This window comes from Patella vulgata, chromosome 8 (genome assembly GCF_932274485.2).
Source record: "Patella vulgata chromosome 8, xgPatVulg1.2, whole genome shotgun sequence".
Classification (NCBI taxonomy): Eukaryota; Metazoa; Mollusca; class Gastropoda; family Patellidae; genus Patella; species Patella vulgata.
The window spans coordinates 27,202,898-27,220,681 of NC_065886.2; the positions used below are offsets into that span (position 1 = coordinate 27,202,898).

The 17,784-nt window shown below is 36.8% G+C and overlaps 1 protein-coding gene across 1 annotated transcript; it reads left to right on the top strand.

Moving 5' to 3' along the window:
* Positions 1-4,706: 4,706 nt before the first annotated feature.
* LOC126830276 (polyprenol reductase) lies at positions 4,707-12,818 on the top strand. The gene is made up of 5 exons (XM_050560635.2): positions 4,707-4,893; positions 5,149-5,294; positions 6,374-6,583; positions 8,821-8,934; positions 10,207-12,818. Exons 1-5 carry the CDS (start codon positions 4,769-4,771, stop codon positions 10,464-10,466), a joined length of 855 nt encoding a protein of 284 aa, XP_050416592.1. The 5' UTR covers positions 4,707-4,768; the 3' UTR covers positions 10,467-12,818.
* Positions 12,819-17,784: the final 4,966 nt, after the last annotated feature.

A 17,784-nucleotide genomic window follows, 5' to 3' on the forward strand; every position in this document is an offset into this window, starting at 1 on the left:
ACATTGAGTTCTTCAGCTTACATACAGGAGAAAGCCCGTTACGCTATACCTTTACATACTTATTAAGATCATCACACTCTTGTATGCTAATGGACCATGACCGACTGGCCGGGTAACAACAAATAAACATGGGTTGTGGAATTCAAATTATTATGCGACAACGCATAATAAGACGCCCACTCTAAGATGCATACAGATTTAAACCACATCTCAGAATAAATGTTCAAAATAAACTTTTGGGCTATACAGGTAGGGTAATTAATACGATACGGCCAGGTGCCATTAATACACATCTTGGCTCTCCTAACTAGAGTTAGCACCCCTTGGTAATAGTCAGGCTATAACTATGGTATTAGAGGTGATCGAGAATAAATACCAACCATACTAACTGTTCCATTACATTCTCCTGCTGTACTTCCGATCTGAAGCCAATCAAATGTGGAATTTGGTCACGATCCCAAAACCACACAAATAGCATGACTGTAACCAAGGGTAGCTAAGTGAAGAGAAGCCCAAAGGCGGGACTCGGGGTACTAGAGATCTTAGTTGATAATCAATATGAGTACCCATACCATTCTAACCATTGTTCCCGGATCCTCTACTCATGGTACTGTATCAATTTGGTCGTTTTATGTCATTGGTTCATAGACTGGACCGACTGGTCAGAAATCAGACTCTTCCCTAAGTTACACAGGCTTGATTTCTGTTGGTAAAGTCAATAAATATAATAATTTCGATCGAATCGTGACAGTAAATCCCACTACTGTGCAAAAGATACAGTGTTCTTACTGTGGTATAAAATAAAAGTTCTAGTATTGATAATATACGTAAGAAATGTACAATATTAGTGTAAAAAATCAGAAAAAGACTGGTGAAACGAAATGAAGATAAATATTTTAAGTAGATTGTACAATATTCACACGGTAGTTCAATTAAAACGAATACCACGCTCTGCCATCATCATCTCTAAAATAGACTTTAAGTAATTCGACAGTAAATTATTAATCTAAATAAAACTGCTTTTTCATGGTAGAAATTTTAAAGTTTTAAGATGTACATGTACACTAGATATAAAGTAAATAGACTGTAAGGGTTTCTACCAAAAACAAACACTTTAATGTTCAGGGTATACATAATCTGTTAACAGGTCGTGCTATTTATTAAAAGACACACCTATCTTATTATAAAGTTAATAATTACATGTATGTTCAAAAATATCTTTATTCGGGATAATTTTAAAGGAGAACTTCAAGCAGTATTTTCTTACGTTATTCAATAAAAACAAAATTGTTCCTGGCACAATCGGAAGAGGTGTGAAGTTATAACTACCCATGACAAAATAGTCTCCGATACAACGACGCGTATACAGGTACCGTCGTCTGTTTAAAAGGGGGGAACATTGGCTATTATAGGTGGTCGTTTGCTTATTTACAGTTTCTGACAGTTCCTTTCATAACATCCCACCTGGTGTGTTAATCTCTAGAATTAAAGGCAAAAGGATTAAGCATAGATGAAACTATTTTCTTACTAGATAATGAATGATATATATAAAAAACATTTGGAACGGCTGATACGTATGATTATTTTATCTTTACGGACTGGTTATGTTTTATGCACTGTATAGAATCCTGCATAGAATCCACTTATTTCTCTTGGGGGGCGATTACTACGAACAAATTCACGGTCTACCAATGGGCAGTCCCCTATCCCCAGTTCTAAGTGAAATCTATATGACCGATTTTGAAGAGAGGGCTCTTTCCACCTCACCCATCCAACCCACAATTTGGCTCCGTAAAGTCGATGATGTCTTTGTAATTCTCCGTCAGAACGAAGACCACACCGCCTTGCTCCATCACCTCAACAACCAAAATGGCAGAATTAAATTTACAATAGAAACAGAAGAAAACCAATGCCTCCCATTCCTGGATGTACTAGTTAAGAAAACAGAAGGTAGGCTCACAACAAGTGTTTATAGAAAACCAACACATACTGACCAGTACATTAACTTCTATTCCCACCACCCACACAGTGTTAAGAAAGCAACCATAGCAACTTTAGCCCGCCGTGCTGTCAACATCTGTGACAAAGAACATCTCCAAAAAGAATTAGACCACATTGAAGAAGCCCTTACAAACCTGAACAACTACCCTCTACAATTTGTTAAAAAGACCATTAAAACCACCATTGACACCCCTACAGATCCGGGAAAAACCAAACCAGAAAAACCACCTATAAGAATCACCATACCGTTTCAAGGGAAGCTCACTTACCACCTCAAGAGAATCCTCATCCCAATAGGTATCCAGGTCACCTTCTCCAAGGGCCGAACACTTGAAGATATCCTGAAAGCTAATGGTAAGCTCCTCCCGAATAAACCCCCGCCCCAGAAAGAGTGTGTCTATAAAGTTGCCTGCTCTTGTCTTAGTACTTACATCGGTGAAACTAGACAACCCCTAGATAAAAGAATAAGCCAGCACAAGTCCAAGTCGTCCATCACTAACTCAGCTGTTGCACAACATCTCCAGACCAACCCTGGACACAGAATTGAGTCATACGAAACCCTGGCATCTAATCTCCCAATAGAAAAGACACGAAAGATAATGGAGGCAATACAAATCAGAAGGAACAGCCCAGATCTTAACCGTGATACAGGGATATTTTTGCCCAATGCGTATGATCAACTAATTTAAATAATAGCATGGTTCCACCACTCCTTATAAACTGTACAAGTGTGTTATCTTTTGACTAGTTATTGTATTTACTATCGTGCTATATTCATTGTTGTAAATTGTTTTTGTTTTTACATTAAATCTATAACTCTGTTGCATATCTAATTATCCTATCATAAAATTACAAGTGTTAATAGATATGTGCAATGAAATAACAGTTATATTTAATCTACCCTTCATCATGTAACATTTATCTGTTGTATATACTCCATTGCCTTAATTTATTGTCTTAACTATAATAATAATCACCTCCCATATTCGGTTAATATCGCAACTACTTAGTCAGCTTATTGATCGTTTAACATAGCGGTTTCTTTTCTTACTTTTGTATATTGTTACCAAATTGTGTCACAACCCTTTGATCTAATTGTTTTAAGGTATGGTTTCCATTTTTGTTGTTAAGACATCCTCACTGGCCATGGACTATAAGTTAATTAACTCTCTATCTGCTATTGTATATCTTAATAAGTGTTGGTGTAGGCCTTTGATCATTTTGTTGCTATGTATGGTTTCGGTTATGTTGTTGTATTTTGTCTATATATATTTGCCTCATACCTGTTTTACTGTATTAGCTTGATAAAGTTGAGAGAATACTCTACGAAACGTCGCCTTAAATACACTAGTAGCTGTTTTCCATAAGTATGTGTTTTGTTGTTACTCTATCCAGTTACTAAATGCCATTTAAAGAACATATAAATAAGGTTATGTTGTACCACTTTGACATTATTGTACTCCCGGCCTTGTTGTACTCCGGGCAGTATCATTATTTCTTTTGTCAATTTGTCGGGAAGTTATTTCTGGTGTCCGATGAATGCTGCTACACTAGTCTGATTAATAGGGATTCAAATCAGCAACATAAGTAAAGCTATATTGGACTACTTAGAAATTGTTGTAACTCATGGGCTGGAATAGCTGGAAAACGCATTTGCGACCGTTTAAGTTTCAAAATTTTCTCGGTGAGGCCCACCATAGCTCTGGACAAAACAATGTCTGTCTTCGGCGCTTAATTGCGACCGGCTTCGCAAGCTGAGACTCGGTGGACTCTAAACAAGAATGGTGGGTATAAGGTGGGATTTCGGTTGCAAGACAACATAAATACGGCTGCATTGGTGAGGGAGAAAGAAATGACGGTTAACGTCCACTCGACACAAACTAGGTCATTTCGGGACTAACATATTATGGTTCATTATTTTTCAATAATTCGCTTGCGCGTACGAGTCTTAGCAGTGGGAGGAAACCAGAGGACCTGGAGAAAACCCACGAGGTTTGACAGGCGACCCTACTCTTTGTCACACACAACCGGCAATCGAAACCACGCCAGTTGACTCAATGACAGACCTGGTGATACAGAGGGGGGGGGGGTGTACCATAACCAACCCATTTGGAGCTTGCGGCGGTCGCTGATGTCCGCCACCGCCTACCGTAAACAAGCTAAAAACGTGATTTTTCGAAAAATCAGGGGCCATAACCAATGAAGTTACACTCCAATATCGAAAGGAACCGAGATCTTTTCGGGATATAAACCTATATTTCAAGTTTCGTCAAAATAGGATAAAAATTTTGACCTGTATAATGTCCACAACAAATTGTGGACGGACGGATGGAGGGATGGGGCAATGTGGGCGTATAAAAATTCCTTACGCATTTCCATCCGTTTATAGTTTTTCTCTTCATTTTTTTCTTTTTGCCGCGTTGTTCATGGTGATTTCTGTTGGCTTTTTGGGATCTAGAAAAGAGTTTGAATTTACATTTTTCTTCAGGATAAGTGGATGTTCATGAATATGAGGCAGAACGATAATACAGTTAAAAATTGTTTAAGACGTTGAGGAAAGGTGGAACCGGGCAAAGTGACGAGGATTAACATTAAAGTCAATAATAAAATATGGTAATGTTAGGATTTAACATTAATGGGAAGAGAATTACTAGTCTTGATCCAGATATTTATACCAAGGGAAATAACTCTTTTCAAAATGGCGTTGTCCATTGCGTGTTTTATTTGGATCTCGGCATCTATTGCAACCCTTGTGTGGCTGACTTGTATGAAAATTACCAAGTTTATAACAGTAGGGGGTATTTTACATAATCTGTTCTACTTTGGAAAACTAAGAGACAGGAAATACTATGATGCGATTGGACGATTTCGTTTCTTAGACGTACCTAAACGGTAAGTTTTCTTTATATTGGCTATCGCTGTCTCATTATGTCTAATATGTAACAGTTCAATTCCTCCGGCCTGACTATAGCAACCAAATATGGGCAATATTGGAAATTATATGAAAAAACCCTATAAGGCTCAAGATTTAGACGTTATGTTCATTTGGGACAAAATTGATTCGAAGTTCTTTTCAGCAGCTTAAATAGAGTTATTTCCCCTGAACTGTTATCTCCACCAAAACGCAGTTTTACCTTTTCTTTGTAGCTATTTTCTCCATTTCTACATAGTTGGTGTAATATTCAATACAGCAGTGATTTGTGTCTTTGTTAACGCCATATACCGTGGTAAAATTTGGCCATCAATATTCAGAGAAGTTTTTGATATATTAAATTATCCTAATATAAGTAAAAGTAAGTTATAAATATAAAGGTAAGAAATAAATAAACCAATTTCGCTGACATATTGATAAAAAACAGAATTTGCATGGACTACGAAACCCGACTGCTCTGCTCTAACTATCAGGGCCGAATTACCAACAATGCCTAAAGTTTGAGATGTATTGACAAGGAGGTCTGGGCCTGGCATTCTGCACACAGGGATCCATCTACTTCATACTACGAGAATTAGTATACTGTTTTTCAATGTGATTCTACTAGGTTTCACATCTATCATACACACAAAGACTAAATAAACCTTTTCGATTTTATTAAGTGGAAGTGGAATAAACACTTAACAAAATTCTCGAAATATACTTATTGATTTCGACTAAAAATCGTAGATTAAGAACTTAATATACCGACCAACTAGCTTAGTGGCTGATCCCAAGCGGAGCTAACTGTAGACAGGCAGCCTAAGTTTAGTATGGGAGGTCTGAGTAGAAACTTATACTTTAACTGTAATCTAAACATATTATGGATTACGAAGAAAAATCACTTATTGATAAGGGGTTTGAGAGAAATAATAGACACTATCCACCATAGTCAAAGCCATGTATTATATTTACTAAAATAGTAGGCTATTATTTGTATGTTGATAAATGGTATAGTACACCAGGAAATACAATAGTATATATATAGAGAGAAATGGGACTTAACGTCCACTCTACACAAACTAGGTCATTTCGGGACTAACACATTGTTCAATTTTATTTCAATCATTCGATTGCGCTTAGGGATCTTTAGCAGTGGGAGGAAACCGGAGGACCCGGAGAAAACCCACGAGGTTGGGAAGGCGACCCTAAACCTTGTCACGTACAACCGGGGAATCGAAACCCCGCCAGTTGACTCAATGACAGACCGCATGCTACAGCGCGCGCGTGCTAACCGTTCGGCCATCCAACCCCCCAATAGTATAGAAATCTTAATGTGAATCATTGATAAACAATAATATAATCAGTAATATATACAAAATTGGTCTAGAGAACATACTCAATATACATTATTTGTGAATTTTTTTGGAAATATTCATGCCGCTTCGTTTTAATCACCAGATTCCCAATTAAATGGTTTCAACGTAATTATTGTTTTGTTAATGGAAGAAGTTCAAGTTATAAGAAGACTTTATGAATGTGTAGCAGTTCATATTTTCTCCGAAAGTAAAATGAGTATAATACATTATGGTATTGGTTTACTTTTCTACTGTTCATTTTCTTGTGGTGTGTTGTCGGAAGTAGATCCAAACCATATTGTACAATTTAAAGGTTTGTATAGGGATGGTGAAAGCTAAGGGAGCTAAACCTCTAACTCAAAATTATCCATAATAGTAGGGGAGCTATCTGACCGTTGTTCCTAAACTCGCGGACAAAATTGGCACTATGTCCAACAGAGGCACCGGCCGATGATCAGAATGGGAATTCTTAAGTTGCACATCCCCTGGGGTTAGGTGCTGTACGCCCCCGAATTCGCGGAAAAAGTCGATTTAATTCAAATTATTGCGGACAAAGTTAATCTTTGCTACATTTGTTCACGTTGCTAAGGCAAACTTGAAAAGTGCCCTTTAGAACAAAAAATCACCTGGCTTCTGGCTTCAGAACGCCCCCTAGTGACCCGAGTGCGTAGGTTTATTTCAAATATGACGGACAACTTTGATTCCTTTTTCAGCTGATAGGGTATGGTCCCAAAGTAAATAAAACACAACTTCAGAACAAATAATACCCAGGGTTCCTACTCCAGAACGGGTTCCAAGCTGAGCACATCACAAAATCCCGGTAGAGCTATTAGAAGACTAATTTGTTTCAAGTATGGCGGACAAAATTCTGCTTTCGTAAGAATGGTGCCACAATTGGACTATAAATATAAAGTGGCCTCCAGAAGAAAATATCGTCTGGTTTCTGTACTTCAGAACGCCCGCTAGTGACCCCAATAGACATGTTTATTTCAAATGTTACAGACAACTTTGATTCCCGTTTCAGCTGATCGGCTATGGCCCCAAAGTAAATAAAACAACACTTCCGCGAATTTAGGAATAACGGTCAGCTAGCTCCCATACTATAATATTCGACATTAAAAACACGAATTAGAATTCAATATCGGACCATTGTTACCTTACCGTGAACATATTGTATCCTAATATACAATATTTATTATAACCCTGCAGCCAAAACTTCTAGCTTGCTTAGAATCACAATTCCGCTACTTTGTCAAGTTCACAATCGTTAATATAAATATAGCATTTACTTTTCAATTATCACAATTTTCATTTGGCCCTAAATCGAGTTATTGCAAACATTTTGCTTGAAACTCTCTGGATTTGTGTTCCTAGTGTTATAAGCTTTCCAAAAAATGCATAGTTTGTTTGATAGTGAGGACCTTGTAACGGAAATTCACGCTAGAAATTAAGAGACAATGAACACGACGGTGTGTATTCTATGGACAGAATGGTTTTTGTGCCATTTGTAATACACAAAGAAAAACTAATCAAGAAAGAAAACTAAAAATGGCTGATTAACAAACGACAAAATAATGGTAAAATACCCGTGTAGAATGTACTAAGCAGGCACAAACGATTACAGTTCAATTTGGACTGTTCGTGTATTTTAAGGTACCAAAGAATAGAGCTATGCGCCCCTTGAAGGTGGAGTACGAATAGGAATTTATACTTGGGTTATATTCTAGACAGTTAACTATGCATTATAAAGACAAATCACCAATTTCTGATTCCGGGATTTGCATGATATATTCTCGTCTCCTCCCTCTTGCTTTGTTTGTAAACACGTGTACAATGCAATATATACACGTGACTTTAGCTAGGGGATTGTTAGATCTACATCCCAATCTGGTCTCCTTGTTTCCACTCAAGATGTTTCGTGTTAAGAAGCCAGGAAATGTTCTCAAAAACGCAACCTGACTTCTGAGATGGTAATGTGTTCTCCATGCTTTTTATGTAACTCATGTTGCACGTGCTGTTCACCGGGTAAAATGCACCCCCATACCTGGTTGAATCATTCACACTACAACGTCAGCGGCATGCCACGACTCACGGCAGCTCAGAGCAACCAGGCACTTGGAAGACCCAACACTGGCCACATAGCCCACGCCGTTGCCAATCACTTCCAGGTCAATGTTCGAACCATCTACAGGCACGAATAATCGCCCCCGAACTGGTAGACCAAGGGTTACCAGACCGCCATGTTGTGCGATAGCACATGTAGAATCCCTTCACACAGGCATCTGAGACGGCGCGTCAGACAGTGGGAACACACGGAAGACACATCAGTACCGATACAGCGCGCCGACGTCTCACTAGAGAAAACATCCGTTGCCGTAGACCTTACCATGGACCGATCCTCACCCCTCGCCATCGAGAGTATTATTTAAATTATGAATATGCCCAGTTGCCTTCTGTCAGATTGCATATTTAATTATGCTCTATTTACTGATATATTATTTTTGAAAAAGGTTACTTAGGATTATTAAAAAAAATCCCATGATATTTCAGCCTCATTATTGGAAGTGGTTATCTTATCAACATCGATAGTGATATTTAGCTTGTCCTGGTATAAACAACATTCAACGTTCAAGATCTTAGCAAACTTACGAACATATAAAAAGGGTAATATATAGTTATTACTTATTGCAATTAAATGCTGATAATCATATTTTCGTCACAGTTTTACTAATTTGACTAGAAAGTCTTATTTTTATACGCCAACATGGAAATGTGGACGTATATTGTCGTCGCCCTGTCTGTCCGTCGTCCACAATTTCTTGTGAACGCTTTTACTCTAAAAGTTATATATCTGATTGTTTTAAAATTGATATATGTGGTTTACATTAGTGCGATGAAGAATCCCATTTAATTTCAATAATTTATGTTTATTACGTCTAGAGTTGTGGCCCCTGTTTCACTTAGTTGAACCCTGTGAACGCTATTACGCCTAAAGTTATCATCTGATCTTTGTGAAATTTATATATATGTATTATTTAAATTAGTGAAACGAAGAAACCTATTGAATTTCAGCAGTTTCCGTTTATTTCATCTAGAGTTATGGTCCTTGTTTCACTTTATTGAACCGTGTGAACGCTATTACGCAAAAAATTATCATCTGATCTTTGTGAAATTTATACGCATGATTTAAATTAGTGAAACAAAAACGCCTATTGGATTTCAGCAATTTCCGTCAATTCCTTCTAGAGTTATGGCCCTTGTTTCAGTTTGTTCAACCTGGTTAATGCTCGATTGATGAAAATTACCATCCGATATGTATGGAATGTATATGTATCATTTAAATTTGTGAAATAGAGGTCCATTGAATTTCATCAATTTCCGTCAATAATTTCTAGAGTTATGGCCCTTATGAACCTTGTGAACGTTTGAATGACAAAAGTGATCATCCAATCTGTATGAAATTTATATGCATTATTTAAATTTATATTTTAGTACACATTAATTTTATATGTTGACTGAAAATATAGATAATTACTGAATATGGAAATATTTTGATATATAAAAATTGTAAGATATTAACACACTAAAAACTATTTATGGAACAAGAATTACTGGTTTATTAACACGCAGCGTTTTGACGATGATACTCTTTTCTTTATAAAGCAGTTACGAATTGCCACTCAGAGAAATTAAGATTTTTACACCGGACAATATAAAGCTTTATATGTAAGATTTTCAAACTTGAGTGCCTTAAGGTTATGGAAGATAGTTCTCACTATAAAAGTTAAGACCTGCAATATGCAGATGCAGATTTAGGTCTTGCATAATGTATGTTTAATGGTTTTTGATTAGTAATGGAAAGTCCAGTATGTCATGTAGAATCTTGGCGTTGTTTCGGGTCAGTAAACTACACCCTCTCTTTCTGGTTAATTACAGATTCAAAGACAAGTCTTCAGCATTTTCTACCCAATGGCGATCTATTCCACTATGTCTCCTGTCCTCACTTCTTCACAGAAATACTGATATATTTTGCAATGAATTTAGTGTTGAAATTTCATCACACTACCGGTCTGTGTTATTTATTATTTATATGTGTTAATCAAGTGACGTTTGGTTTAATAACTCATTCATGGTATAAACAAACATTCCCATCATACCCTAAACATCGACGTGCCGTTATACCGTTCATTTTATAAATACGTGGTTGTACTTAATTAAGTGAATATACTATAGTTTCGTATGAAATCAAAGTTTCGTATGAATTGAATGATTATATTGTATTGTTTAGTAAGAATTATGTGAACATGAAAAAGTTTCATTAGAATTTTAAGAGAACATGTATATTTTTTGGAAAGAAAGGGAATACATGGTATATATAAACGCTATTGACTGAACGTTTATAGTTTCGTATGGATGAAGAGAACATGTTGGTTTCATAATAATGATGTAAATATATTTATTGTGTGGATGTATTGTATTCTGTGTTAAAGTAGCTAAGTCTCTAACTCAATATCATCCAAAATCTTCGACATTGAAAACACGAATTATTTGTCAATTTAAATCAACATTGATGTTGTGATCTTACGGGGAAAAGATGGGCTTCTGATATCCAATAATTAAGACAAAATAAACATTTTACCGTTGGTACACGGATCGTGTACCATGGTGCATTTCAGCGCCATTTTTAAACAAGGGACTCGTAGAAAGAGGCTAGATATATTCCACAAGTTATGTCGAACGGTGACGTCATATTCTGGAGAGCATGGGCAATAAAAACTATCGGTATAGAGCGGAATAACCAGACGCTAGGGATTGCCATTGGATTGAGACTTCTGGCATATTTCCCCGAACATAACTGATTAGAAATTGCAGTAAAAACAGAAACGATTGAATGTAAATCAGTTTATATACATTCACGTTACATTATTATATACGTTGCGACCCATTTGTGTCAATTTCTAGATCCAAAATATTAGTGATTTAAGTAAGGTAGTGCGAAGTGTTATATGTATATGTCTGTGTGTTTAGTTTCGTATAAATTATGTAAACACGCATATTGTTTTTTGTGTCTAGATCCTAAATGCATAACATTCGATTGGAAAATATATTCACACTAACACTAAATATATGTTTATTGACAATGATAAGCGCTGACTTAGAAAACTGCACCCACAAAGGTAGCAACTACTCAAAGAGTGGTTTTGTGTGTCCGTATTAATTTTGCTCGAAGGAACATTGGTATTAATTGTTTTGTATAATCAAGAATTATGTGTTATGTAGTAATTTTATCGGATTTGGTACAAGTTCAGAGGCTTGGTACCATGATTTTAGAGATATGCCTCTCAGAAAAAATTATATTAAAAAAGTATGTAGAGATATGATTTTAGAGATATGCCTCTCAGAAAAAATTATATTAAAAAAGTATGTAGGTATATTATGCATTGTATTAAACCATTTTGTACATTAAAGCAGGATTATGGAAGATTAGATAAAGAGCTGACAGCTCTCGCTATAATTGTTTTTAAAAAAAAGATAATGTAAAGGGAGTATGCTGAAAATTTCAGTCAAATTACTTCACTCTGAGCCGAGAAATGCTCATTTCAAAAACACTGTAGCCTTTGTTGTCATTGTTACCGTCGTTACGATAATAAACTAAGTCCCGATTATCCATTTTTACGGTTAATCATCAACAGCCATTGAACCATATATCGGATTCAAATCTGTTTAAAATCGGACCCATCAGATGGCATCAAGAGTTGAGTATGGTCTTATCATGTTAACAAATTTTTAATTAATAGTTTATATACTCCGCCAAATTAAAAACTTGACACTCGGCATTTTTGGTACTAGATTTTTAATATTTGGTTTGAGGCAACTATTTTAGTGTTATGTTGTGCACAGACGACCTTGACATCAACAGAAAGCAAGAATACGTCTCGCCGAAAGTCCTTGACATTGATAACGTTCGTGATGTCACAGTACCCCCCAAAATGAAATTCACAGACTTGGAGAACAATCGGAATAAAGTGTTTAGTAACGGTTGTGGTCTCCTCTGGCGTCTCGTACTGCCACACGTCTTCTCATGGATCTCAGAACATTAGTAAACACTACCCGAGGAAGACGTCGCCACTGCTCAGCAAGAGCATGTTGAAGGTCCTGCAACGTCAGTGGTGGATTCACTTGCTGACGAACACGTCGACCCAGTTCGTCCCAGATGTGTTCAATAGGATTAAGGTCGGGGCTAAGCGACGGCCAATCCAGGACTTGGACACCGGCATTTTTAAAAAAATTCTGGGTAGCAATTGCTGTATGGGGTCGAGCATTGTCTTTTTGAAACGTTAGTCCAGGCCCATGTCTCTGCATAAACGGAAGAAGAACAGGTTGCAAAATCTGATCCCTGTACTGGACAGCATCTAAGTTCCCTTGGACAACAACAAGAGGAGAACGTCCATGTGCACAAAAAGAACCCCAAACCATGACGCTGCCGTCACCAAATCGGTCAACTTCTCTGATGCATACTTGAGCGTAACGTTCACCTCGTCTGCGGTACACTCGGACCCTGCCATCGGCAAATCTCAAAGTGAATCGAGATTCGTCACTAAAGACAACCGAATTCCACTTTCTTTGAGTAAATCGTATGTGTCTTGTGGCCCACACAAGCCGGTTACGGCGAATAAGAGGTGTCAATATTGGTCCATTATAGGGCCTCCGAGCTCGAAGACCAGCAGCCTGCAAGCGAATTCGAACAGTTTGTGCAGTTACCCTTCTACCAAACATCTCTCTACTTGTGGAGGTTGCAGTGACAAATCTGTTTCTAAGATGACGTAATCGTATTGCTTGATCTTCCTGGAGTGACGTCACACGTGGCGCTCCCGACCTTGGGCGGTCGGCAATAGTTCCAATTTGAAGCACTCTCATTCTAAGATTAATTATTGTCTGGCGTGAACAATTAAAGGCTCTTGCAACAGTGACTACAGACTGACCACCATAGAGCCAGCCTACCTATAGCACGTAGACGTTCTACATTTGAAAGGCGCGGCATTTTCTAACGAAGATGAAAATAACAATTTTAATTTGTTTTCCCAGTTCAAGTTACGTTTGCGTGTTCGGTTTAAGCAAACTTGCATCGATTGACCTCACGAGTTTGTGTTTGCATGTGTTTTTCAGGTTTTTCATCTTTATATTCTCAAAAGTCACGTGATCGACGTGACTTTACAATTTTATGAAGTTAAAGGCTTCTTACTACTTGCTATCGCTAGAAACACTTTAAAAAAAATTTGGCTTACCAGAAAAAAAAAAATTGTTGAAATTCATCAGTGTCAAGTTTTTAATTTGGCTGAGTATATGATATTAAAGGCCTAAAGAAACGCCCGCAATAGGCAGATTTAGCTCTTACATAATTCATATTTAAACAAAATGTAATTATTTTTTAAAAAATGGTTAAATATCACCTGTATTTGAGTATGTAGATTACACAGCATCATTTGACAGCCGAGGAAAGTGAAATGAAATGGGGTTTAACTTTCTACTTTTCTGCTCCTCAGTGGCTTATGAAGGCGGGCATCCGTCATGCTGTGTGCTACGATTCTGATTTTGCTCCTGTTTCAAATTCTAACTGGCAAGGGCAATTTACGCGCACCCCTGTGTGTACACGCCCCAATGACCGGGGAAACCACGTCTGAAATATAAGAGGAACTTTCTCGCTCAATTATGGGATCCAACTGGGGACTTCACGAGCTAGCGTAATACGCACTGGGCACTGAGCCACCGCGGCTTCCCAGCAGACGCAACCGTGAACACAAGAGATGTTGTTTGAAGAGAAAAAGTTCATAGGAAATGGCTGAAAATGCTGATTCAACTGTGTGAAAATGTCAAGTTTAGACAGTAAATGTTAAAATCGTGAATGAAGGATGGTGCAGTTAAACTAATCAGTTAGACCCGTTGGTCTTCCATAATCAATGTCGAATTCATTCATCTCAGTGTCTTTCGCTCTAAACAGACTAACATAAATTTTCTTAATTTTGCAAAGACATCCTGGGTAGTACAATTTCACAAACCAGTTTCTATGTTCATCATAATAAATAAAAACAATAACAGAAATTTAAACAAATAAAATAAATTTAATGTTAGATAAGAAAAACACACTTTGTTATACCTTTATTTTATGTCTACAATTATGTTTTTGATCTCGCCAATTGCCAGACGTTCTTTTCCTACTATATACAAATATGTTTTTATTAACAAACTTATTATACACTAAATTCCCCTATTGAAATAATAATATTGATCCAGACTTGTATCTAGTTCTTTAGAGAAAAACAGCAAATAACGGCATGCAATTCAATTTGAAACGATATCGTTCTTGCAAATCGACTGCAATTGAAATGAAATGTGATTATGAGAGTCATACAGATTGTTCCAGGTACAATATCAAAGGAACCAGACGGCGATAGTAGGCCAATTCCAATTAGTTATAATAGTGTACTCACTTCAATCTCTACCTACAAATGAAATTTGAGATATTTAAATTAAGAAGTTGTCGAGAAAGTCTTCATCTGAAATGCTACCTGTATGGTGACTCGCCCAAAGCGTAAACATCACGTGATCATAAATCCCTGCCCGTCAGCACTCAAGAGTTCCTAACAACCAATATACATACACCAAAATAGGCTGTTCCAACGGAGTATGTCACTTTCTTTCTTGATATGCACATATTTCCATCTTTAAATTAACATTAAATCACCCTACAACATGATGCAGATTTTCAATAGTTTAACAAGGTGGCAGGCAAGTATATATTAGTTATATTTTCTATGCAGACAGGTACCCTATCGCCTCATCGTTCTTTAAATATTAAATACGTTTTTTTTTTATTCTGTGTTATAGTTCTTTAAGCTTGTGTATCACTCATATCTTGATGAGTATGTATTATCAGTTCATAGTGGTCCCATTATCACCATTGATTCCCTCAAATCCTATAGGTGCATTGTATTCTGTATTAAAGCCTTCGAAACCAATAGTTCCTGGAGCACTGTATGTATACTGTAAAAAAAAAAATGTGTTAGTTATTAATAATACTGATGAAGGAATAATATTTTTAATAACAAAGTCCAAGCATGTCGAGTAAAAGTTTACTATCTTGCTATTAGATATAATTATTTTTATACGCCCACATTAATGTGGACGTATATTGTCGTCGCCCCTGTCCGTCCACAATTTGTTTGTGGACACTCTACAGGTCACAATTTCTTATCCGATTTTGACGAAATGTGAAATATAGGTTTATCTCCAAACGATCGACACTTCATGGATTATGATCCCGGATTGTACGAAAAATCACGATTTTAGCTAGAGGTCATAATTTTCATCTGATTTTGATGAAACTTGAAATGCATGTTTACAACCCAGCGTGATGTCGTTTGAGTACCACTTTCGTGAAAATCGGACCAAATCTCTTGCAAAATGTGGGCGTATCTTGCCTGGCAAACGCTGGTTTCAATAGATATTATACTGGTTAGCATCAACAGTAGCTAACCTTTTGGTGTCCGGAAGACCTTTGATATCTTCCATGAAGTATGTTCTTAACTGGCCAGCTTATGGACACTTATATAAAACAGATGTGTCATTTTACAGTGTGTGACACTATTTACCCAGGGTGTTGATATGTACAGATGTAAATATACATTTGCACTACCTCCTCACTTGACGTACATTTACTTAGCTTACTTTGTCGATATGCAAATCATCATATAACATATTTTTCCAGAAAGCGGTAGTAATTAAAGTAAAACGGAGTTACAGAACAGTACAATAATAGACATTGAAGAATTTTACCTCTGATAAAACTTTATCGTTGTTATATGTATCATAAGGAAGACATTTCTCGTCTCTTTCGTTAGGTGTCGCTACCAATGTCGTTGCTGTTTCAGTGCCACGTAGATAAGAACCCTTAAGTCACCAATAGAAAATCATGCACTTTGTAAGATTTAGATAAATAGCTGACAGATTGCTATAGTCATGTAGTTTAAAAAGATAATGAATATGTAACGTATTCACAATTTCAGTCAAATTACTTTATTCTGAGCGCTGTTTTGATAAGAAAAGAGTCGTCCCGACGGTTTCATTGCTACCATCGTTACAATAATCCAGTTTTAAATTTAATTATTTAATGGCCACCAGTCCATTTAAATTCACGACCACCCGACGCTCTAGTCCAGGGAATTCGTTAAGGGCTTGGCACGCGAATAATTGTCTAATTAATAATTTATATAAAATTTGATGCCAAAAGAAAGACCCACAATAGGTAGATTTAGCTCTTACATATTTCGTAGTGTTTATTTTTCGGTTCATCTTGTTCTAAAGACATTTTTTTACACGACTGTTTGGCAACGTGCAAATTGTGATTGAACCATGTGTTAGTCCCGGTATGACCTAGTTTGTGTCGCTTGGGTGTAAATCCCCATCCCCACTCCCTACCCAACCCTACCCACCCCACCCCATTCCTGTGATTGGGCACATCAAAGCTCAAAAGTCAAAAATACCTATATGATGTCATTATGCAACTAAGGAAACCTGACTATATAAAAATAAACATGAAGAATCTCTGAACATGTATGAAAATTTCTTTATAGTTTCAAGATAAATAAAGATATATGTGTGCAATCAATAGAAATCGAACTGTAAATGGCATACAGGAACTAAAATTGATCGATCCAAATAATTTATCGATCAAATAAGTTTTTAATAAACGTACTTGTGATTGATTATGGTCCTTAACTCTATATTCAATCTTTAGTGTGGCCTACTCGATCTTTTATGTTGAATTTGCAATATATTTTCTACGATAGCAGTCAATCGGCCAAATCTCGTAATGAAATTATTCATTATTCAGATTCTCGGATTAATTGCACGTAACAGTTGGTCAGTATCTAACGTGTCAGTTTTACCATTTTCTTTTTACTATCTTTTCTAAATGAATTAAACACAAAACATATACAATTAAAAAATTACCTTTGTGTTATTGGATCTATAATAGAGAAACTCAAAAACCCCAAGTATTATAGAAAATACTAGACCGCTGATTAAAATATAAAACACTCCTGCTACATTACTTAGAGAAAGAGATCTTTTACCAGATTCCTGCAACAAAAACAAATATATTCATTTAATTAAACTCATTGGGCGCCCGATCTTTGTATCGTTGAAATAAGACGATGAAGGGTGAATCCGAAAATTCTATGACTACCCCCTGGTTTGGGTGCTTATTAAAAAATAATACTCGTCTGGTATAGAGTCACATAAAAATGTTGCAACGTCCCGTCGACACAAACTAGGTCATTTCGAGACTAACATATGGGTCAATTTTATTTCTATAATTCGCTCAGGGTCTTCGCTCAGGGTCTTTATCAGTGAAAGGAAAACCGGAGGACCCAGAGAAAACTCACGAGGTTGGACTGGCGACCCGACTCCTTGTCACTTACAAGCGGAGAATCGAAACGACGCCACTTGAATCCA

Bases quoted from the DNA above. Each gene is read 5' to 3' on its own strand.
- LOC126830276 (XM_050560635.2), top strand. From the start codon at position 4,769: ATGAAAATTACCAAGTTTATAACAGTAGGGGGTATTTTACATAATCTG. The intron at 5,295-6,373 runs GTAAGTTATAAA...TTTAATCACCAG, and splicing joins TTATCCTAATATAAGTAAAA to ATTCCCAATTAAATGGTTTC. The intron at 8,935-10,206 runs GTAATATATAGT...GGTTAATTACAG, and splicing joins CTTACGAACATATAAAAAGG to ATTCAAAGACAAGTCTTCAG.